This window comes from Mus caroli, chromosome 18 (genome assembly GCF_900094665.2).
Source record: "Mus caroli chromosome 18, CAROLI_EIJ_v1.1, whole genome shotgun sequence".
In the NCBI taxonomy this organism is placed as follows: Eukaryota; Metazoa; Chordata; class Mammalia; order Rodentia; family Muridae; genus Mus; species Mus caroli.
The window spans coordinates 18,943,861-18,952,470 of record NC_034587.1 but is presented as its reverse complement, the minus strand read 5'-3'; the positions used below and the strand labels follow the sequence as shown (position 1 = coordinate 18,952,470).

Sequence of the window (8,610 nt, the reverse complement as noted above, 5' to 3'; positions counted from 1 at the left end):
TGGTGGTGGTGGTGGTGATGGTGGTGGTAGTGGTGGTGGTGGTGATGATGATGTTCTTCCTTGAGAGGATATGCTGACTTTTTTTCAAAACTCTTCAGAAACTGTCATGTGTCACTGTACACCACATCAACCAATCTACTGAAAACCCTGATGCTGAGCCTTAGGGCTCCTGATTCTGTAGATCAGTGTAGCCATATTTCTAGAAAAAACTAAGATGATGGTGATCCAGAGGGTCTGAGCACAGCACTCAGAGAATTCTGATTTAGAACCCATACAAAGTCTTCAACTTCTGCACAGAATCTCAAGTTGGTCTCACCAGTCTTTGTGAACCTAATCACAAATCTGCACAGCTTCCCAGATATACGTCCATCCTGTGAGTTTTGAGCATATTAGGGTTATTATTGCTATGATGAAACACCACAACCAAAAGCACTTTAAGGAATGCATGGGTTTGTTTGGCTTATACTCTCTGATTATCATTGGAGGAAGTCAGGACAGGAACTCAAGAAGGGCAGTAACCTGGAAGCAGAAGATGTGAAGGGCATGGAGGGGTGCTGCTTTTACTGACTTGTTCCCCAAGACTTACTCAGTCTGATCGCTAATAGAAAGATCCCAGGACTGCCAGCCCAGAATGGCTCTGCCCACAATGGGCTGGTCCCTCCCACATCAGTTGTTACCTAAGGAGCCACTCTACAGGTTTGCCTGTAGCCTGATTTTATTGCAGCATTCTCTCAGTTGAGGATCCCTCCTCTCCAGTGACTAGCTTGTGTCAAGCTGAAATAAAACTAAACAGCATAGCCGGGTGTGGTGATGCACACTTTTAATACCAGCACTCGGGAGGCAGAGGCAGCCCCATTTCTGAGTTTGAAGCCAGCCTGGTCTACAAAGTGAGTTCCAGGACAGCCAGGGCTATACAGAGAAACCCTGCCTCAAAAAACAAAACAAAACAAACAAACAAAAAAAAACCAACAACAACAACAAACCTAGACAGCACAACTGACCCTTTGACAATTTGACTCATAAGCACATCACAAGAAACAACCTTTATTCATCCACAAGACCTTACATTACTAGGAATATCACAATACAAAAATTTCCAGATTTGAAAAGTTCTACAATCTTTAAAAAAAATAAAACAGCTAAAAATTCAGTCTCTGTAAATACCCAGTCTCTTTTAAAATCCACAGGTTTTAAAATTCAAAGTATTTGACAGTTGACTCCTGTCAAATCAAATTAAATTAAACACCTTCTTTCTTCAAGATGGAAGAGCCAGGGCAGAATCACAATCTCAAAAAAGCAACACCAAACTCCAGAAAGCATAAACAGCTCAATGTCCAATTATCTGGGATTCCCTCATGATCTTCTGGGCGCCTCCAAGGGACTTGGGTCACTTCTCCAGCTCTTCCCTCTGCAGCACATACGGCTTGTATTCTAGGATCCAGCAGGCTTCACTCCATCACTGCTGCTGTTGGTGGTGTCCATTCTATGGAACCAGAATCTCCAAAATGCTGCCATCTTCTGCAACTGGGCTGCACTTTCACCTCACCGATAGCCTCTCCTTGTCTCTCCTCATGATGCAAAGCTTCAACATTTCTCCATGACCGCTTTAATCCTGGGACTTCCACAGAGATGCCAAGCCTCAGCTGTTCTTCGTGCCTTCAAAACCAGTACCATATGGGTGACTCTCCCAGTAACAAATTCAGCTGCCTGCACAAGGTTCTTTGCGAGCACAACTGACCCTTTGTCAACTTGACATATAAACACATCACATGCCACAACTTTTCCTTTCCTTGCTAATTTCTCAGCTCCAACTGAACAGCTTTAATTGTCCCAGGAAAGCAAAGGTTTTTCTTCAGTGGTTCTGGTCTCTTGTTAAACACGACTGACTCTTCAGCCCCAGCTAACTAGAACCACATACTCATTACACAAATAGCCCAGCAGAGTCTTCGCTTCCTTGAGACATCAGAAGCCAGGCCTCCATTTTCTGCACTGCTGTCTACATGTTTTTATCTTCCAAACCACTGCAGAACAGCCCACTGCGTTCTCAACAAGCAATGGCTTTTCTAGCCCAAAGTTTCAAAGTCCTTCCACAGTCTTCCCTAAAACATGGTCCAAACTGTTCACAGCAATGCCACACAATCCTAATACCAATATGTCACAGTTTGGATTACTACTGCTATGATAAAATACCATGATCAAAACAAACTTGGGAGGGAAGGGCTAGTTCGAATTAACACTTCCATAGCACTGCTCATCTCTGAAGGAAGTCAAGACAGAATTCAAGCAGAGCAGGATCCTGGAGGCAGGAGCTGTCTAGGTTTAGGGTCTAGAGATTAAAATATAATTAGAACATTTTTCCCTTTTCTTTTCTCCCTCCAAACGATCTCATATGCTTCTCCCTTTTCTCTTTAAAATGCATGGTCCCTTTGTTCACTGATTGCTATTGCATGCACACACAGACACACACAGACACACACACACATATATATTCATATAATCTACTCAGTCCATATAGTTACTTGTTTGAACAATATCAGGGTTGATCATTTGGCATAGGACAACCAATTCGTGTGTTCCGCCTAAGGAAGGCCACCTCTCCCACTTCCAGCTTTCCTCAGTTGCCTGTGGTTCTTCTCTAGGGTCAAGGCCTTCCTTGTGATGTTTTCTTCATCCAGTTTGTCATATCCACTGCTGTTGTCATGGTTAGGTGTTATGATGATGAGACTTTATGCATATGGATTCTGATGCTCCTAGGAGACATGATCTCACAGCAAACTCCCTCATCCTCTGGCTTTTACAATCTTTCTGCCTCTTCTCTTCAGTCTTCCCTGAGCCTCAGGTGCAGGAGTTGTATTGTAGTTGTACCCACTGGTACTGAGCTCTCCAACTCTGTGTTTTTGACTTTTGTGGTTTTCTGTAATCGTCTCTGTCTTACCCACAGAGAGAAAAGTTTTCTTCATAAACTTTCAATTCTTTCTTCTTTCTACCAAAAACTGGTAGTTATAGATTTTCCGAAAACCTCAAAAATGTCGAGTATTAGTCTTTCTGCATTGGTCCTAATGACCTTCTCTATTAAAGGGACTTCAAGCTGTCCTCCTATATTGACAGATTTAAGGCCTTTATAGTATTTTCATGCAAGTACACAGAAAGATGAGTAGAAATAGACCAGTTTCTGACTGTGGGTCTCTGCATCTGTTTCAGTCAGCAGGTGGGTAGAGCCTCTTAGAGAACAGTTATGGTAGACTCCTGTCTGCAAGCATAACAGAGTATCATTAATAGTGTCAGGGATTAGTGCTTACCCATGGGATGGACCTCAAGTTGGGCTAGTTATTGGTTGACCATTCCTTCAGTCTCTGCTTCATCTTTGCCCCTGCATTGCTTTTAGACAGGACAAATTTTAGGCTGGGGACTCTTATGGCCTAGTAGAGGGAAAGACTGAAAACCCTGAAGAGGACAGAAATTCCAAAAGCCAGGAAGTTCCCACTTGTGCAAGCTGCCTTCAGATTAAATAACTTCTTGGAAGCCCAGCTTCTTTCTTCTTTCTGACTACTAAATATTAATTTATTATTCCTTATGACAGCAGCTTTTATTTGTAGCTCTGTTTCCAGTATCCTGATATCTCGTGGGAAAATGAGTTCTTCTGAGTGCTAAACTAGCTTCCAAAGAATCACATCCTCCACATAGAAAGTACACACACCCCAAAAAGAATAGGAAGGAAAAGCCGTGTTTCAGCATGTGTTCCCACTATGAGGAATTTGTTATTGTTTTGTAGCACCAGAGATCAAAAGCAGGGCCTTATGCCTGCTAGTCACACCATCTACCACCATGCCCTCCAGTGAGATATTAGATGCTATGCGATGTAACTAAGGAGATCTTTAAGTCTTCATAACTTAAGAAACATCATTTCAGGCTTATTACTGTGAACATTCATTGTTCTGTGTACAATCTGTTTTATGTTCAAATGGTAAATTTCTACTTGCTCTGTCTTGAAATTTTTATATTACAATAATCTCATTGAACATCATATAAGTACACAATTCCATGGAAACCTGATGTGTACGTAAGTTTTATAATTCATTTCCTACCAACATCCTACAGATGTAAACAAGCACTCATTTCATAGCACAACTTATATTTCAAGACAGTCTGTGGCTCAGATCTGCAGCACTTTGGTTGTTTCTAGAAAACTTCATGTCAGCTCTTTGCCAGAATCCACAACCACAAGTCAAAGGCCAAAGCAGGAAGTAATTGGATTCCAATCATGATGTCAGCACAGTTTGAAATATGAGCTTTAAGTTAGAAGTAGGTAACCTTAGAAATGTAGATTTTTAGACTTTGTGAAGATGCCTCCAGCAGATAGCAATGACCTGTGTTCTACTGACAGGAAGGAATGAAAACTATCAAAAGATTTTTTTTTAAGAAAAAAATTGTTAAATCACTTCAGAGCCTAGATCCTTAAAAATGTTTTATAGATAGGTTTTGATTAACAATTTATATTTATTATATAATATAGCTACTTTATTGAGGATATTTAGCCCAGCTTTTGGTCTATTGAGCCAGAATATACAGAATATGCACCAGTATGTTTTACTATGTTTCCTAGGTATAATAGTTAGTGATGAGTTGTTCTACATGATAATTTCCTATTAATTTTAGTTTATAACCAAGTAAGGAATTTTCCACTCTTTTCTCCAACGTTGCACTTAAAAACAAGCTGCCCTGTCTGTCAGAACATATTTTACTAGCAAGTGTGATATCATAAAGTTTTCAACCTGTGTGTTAAGAAAGAATTCTTGCCTGGCAATGGTGGTGCCTACCTTAAATCATAGAACTCAGGAGGCAGACGCAGGCAGGTCTTAAACTCAAGGCCAGCCAAGTCTACTGAGTAAATTCCAGCAGAAGAATATAATAACCAGAACCTTTGTCTTCACTTTTCTTGTTACTGAAGTACAGTCAATACTCCCAGTGGCTTCTGTATCCTTGTCCAGTTTCAGTAATTTGTAAATTAGATAGTCTCTTATGCACCTTATTATCAGTAAAAATTGACAAGTTGTTAAAGTCAAGATATAGGGTCACAGCTAATTTTGACATACTATTACACAACTCCAAGACCCACATCCTCTTCCTGTCCTTGGCAGAGCTGAGATAATATTAATGTGACTGTTCCTGTACTTGTGCTCATATCAAAGGAAAACTAAATTTTCTAAGCATCAACATACAGTTCACCACCTGCCATTAAATATCAGACTTGGCTTATGTTACAGACAAGCAATTTTTAAATTTTTTTTTTACTTCTGTTCCAAAGTAATTGTAATCTTTAATTTGCTAATTTTACTTTAGAAATCTAAATTATCCAAAATTTCCCTAATTTTATTCTGGGTTATGTAATTTACCATCAACAAAGCAGAGATGTGTTTTTAAAGGTTTTTTTTTTTTTTTTTTTTGGTATTATTAAGTTAGTACAAAGTAGTGGCTTCATTTTTTGGCATGTGAATTGTACCTAAATGTGTGTGTGTGTGTGTGTGTGTGTGTGTGTGTAGGGGGGAGTGTAACAAAGCCTATGAGGTTATTGAGAATAAAGACTCACACACAACATCAGGCATTTAAAATCACGTTCTCAAAGAAAAATTTAGTGAACTATACACAAGAAAGATCTCTGAAACTCATGAAAAGTTTCTTGAATGTTTCATGGATGGTTTCATTAGTGTGTCTTTGACCCCCTGACAGCCTTTCCTTAGCATGCTTTATTGAAGGTGTGAAAAGACATTTATAGGAATTCCCACTTTGTTATAGATTTGTTTCTTTCCACTTTGCAACACACTCTAAGTGATTATTCATGTTACCACTCTGTAAATGAGTTATCAGTGACAGAATACACTATGTAACTATTTGGGTCCTTTGTAAATGTAGTTTATTGTTAATTTTGATAAATTTATTCCAATTCAATATAGACTTACCATAGTGATCCTTACAGAATGCTAACTGTCTAAAGGAATGAGTTGTTTTTCTATGCAAAACTGCCACTTTTCTCCTTTTCTTTGCTGATGATTTTTATATTAAACTCCCCTATTGACAGAGCCCAAAGAGAGAGATTCTCTCTCCTCTCCTCTCCTCTCCTCTCCTCTCCTCTCCTCCCCCCCCCCCCCCCCCCCCCCCCCCCCCCCCCCCCCCCCCCCCCATCTCTCCAAGTCCACAGTTAAATGTGCCACTTCTAAGCATTGGATCTTTTGTGCTTTAATGTTGACGTGTTTCCATGTCACGTGATCAGAGGGAGGCAGATTAATCCAAAGTCCTAGCTGGAAATCCCCTCCCTGTTTTTTCCCCTCTCCTCCGCAGTTGATGGCTAACTTAATTCTCCCTGGTTTGGCCATGCTCTGATGCACACATCTGCAGCCGTAGTAAGCTTTAAGAGTAAGAAAAAGATGCAATGGTGTCCATCAAAGTCTTCAGGTTGCATTTTTAAAACTTTGGCTTGACCCGATGTGCCATTCAAAAAGCGTCCAGAGATTTTTTTTTTTTTAACAGAAAGGTTCAATATGTCCTGAGGCTATCGGTTTTGAGTTAAACTGGGTGAAGTAGAAATATTTTACTCATCAGCTTTGCAGTCACAGAGTTTGCTTCAGCTAGAACAAAACTGCTGAGGCATTTAGAGAAAATTAACCCCCCATCCTGGCGGCCAGATGTGACTGGTCTCCGACGAATGCACATGAGCAGGCTGAAAAATCAAGAGACTGTGAAATTCCTGTCAGGTCCGTACAGTGCGGAACGGGCCATTGGCTGCTTTCTATATTTCCCTCCATCATTCTTCTTGAACGGTGCCATTAATTTCCTCTCCTCCCCTGACTTGCGTGTTTTTTCCTCTCCCTGTCGCCTTTAGCTCTGTCAGCTGCAAAGAAGGCTGGACCAGAAATGGCAAGAATACTTCCGACTGATGATCCTTTTTAACAAGACCAAGCTGGCCAAGTTCCAGGGAGACTCCCAGAACAGCATTCAGAAAATATTAGCTGTGCAGGTAGGTGACTGAAGGGAAAGAGGCAAGATTATTCTGATCTAGATTGGAAAGCAAATGATGGGCTGTGTGATGAAGCATTGAAACCATATCCCATCAGAGTTTTATAAATTTTTAACCTCTTTGATAGACTGGGATTGCATGAAGGATGAATTCAGTAAGTGAGAACACATACCACACACCATGCATACTTTGGGGGAACAGGGAGATTGGACTGACTTATCTCAAACCTCAGGGAGGATTTTGATACATACATTCTATAAAAATATGTTTATTTTCCAGCCTCTAAGCTTTGTGAATGCCATTCTGCTCTCTCTGTGTGTGTGTGTGTGTGTGTGTGTGTGTGTGTGTGTGTGTGTGTGTGTGTAGGGGTGTTTCCATTCCACATACTGTGTCATTCAATCATTCTCTATGACTGAATCTCTCATTGAAATACAACCTGCTTGGGGGAGACTGAGTGATCAGTGGTCCCCAGGTATCCTCCTCACTCTACCTCCCCCAGGATAAGAGTTTAGGCATATGCCCTTGGGCTGTACCAGAATGCTTTTTTCTTTAATTTTTACTTGAATGCTGGGAATCCAAACCCAGGTTCCCATGGCTGCATACCATGTGCTTTGCCATCTCCATTCTGGTTTCAGAAACGTTTTCGATGATTTCCTGAAAACACTTTGCTATCAAGTGCTGTTTTGAAAATGTGGCTCTTGTTTGTCCTGTCTCTCCATCATCTTTTATCTTGTGTTTGGTTCCTCCTCCTGCATATATATGGAAATGACTCTATTGGAAAAATAAGACAGTTGGTGCTTCCAGATGCAGGTGACATTTTTAACACCTGTGCTTCCAGATGCAGGTGACATTTTGCTACCTGTGTTAGAATCTGGACAAGCATTCAATGACTCGATGGTCTTAAAGAGTCTGCCATGATTGAGAAACCACTGTTGGCCAAGTGAAGACTCTTGGTGAAATCTTACCCAAAGGTACACCAAGCTAACGTTTTACCATTTAAAGTGTTGTAGATTGTATTAAACACAACGCTTGAAAGGAAAACACATGGTATTTTGTTTTAAAAATAAAAAATAAATAAATAAATAAAGCAAAATTACTTGTCCCATTAAACACAAAGTACCAATGTGATCATCAGGAAGTGGTGTAATGAGGGATGAATACTGAACACCAACTACATGTGTTTTCCCAACCTTTTAATCAAATAATAATAATGATGATGATGATGATTTTCAAAGAGTTTCCACAACTACTAGGCAATTCCAAATTCCATTTTTATTAGTATGTCTGCTTTTAACATTTCCATGAGAGTATTGTGTGTGAACACTTTCCATATTGGTTCTGTTGAGAATGGGTTATGAAAACAATTAAAATAAAATGGAAGGGATTAAAGCTTTAAAAAGGATGCCTGGTACGCCAAAGCTTGATGGCCATTAATGCCCAGAGGACTAATGTACTAGTTTAAAATTCTGAAACATCTCGGGATTTTTGTTAAATCAAAACAAAACCATCGGTTACCATACAACAAATTAAGATATAGGTAGAGAAGAAAGAAAGAAAGAAAGAAAGAAAGAAAGAAAGAAAGAAAGAAAGAAAGAAAG

At 40.0% G+C, this 8,610-nt stretch overlaps 1 protein-coding gene across 1 annotated transcript in view; it reads left to right on the top strand.

Annotated features, from left to right (window-relative positions):
• LOC110284698 (coiled-coil domain-containing protein 178-like) overlaps positions 1 to 8,610 on the top strand; it is a 223,428-nt gene that overhangs the window by 183,559 nt on the left and 31,259 nt on the right. The window contains exon 7 of the mRNA XM_021150548.1: positions 6,878 to 7,012. Within this exon, the coding sequence (XP_021006207.1) occupies positions 6,878 to 7,012 (135 nt within the window). The remainder of the gene's footprint in view (positions 1 to 6,877; positions 7,013 to 8,610) is intronic.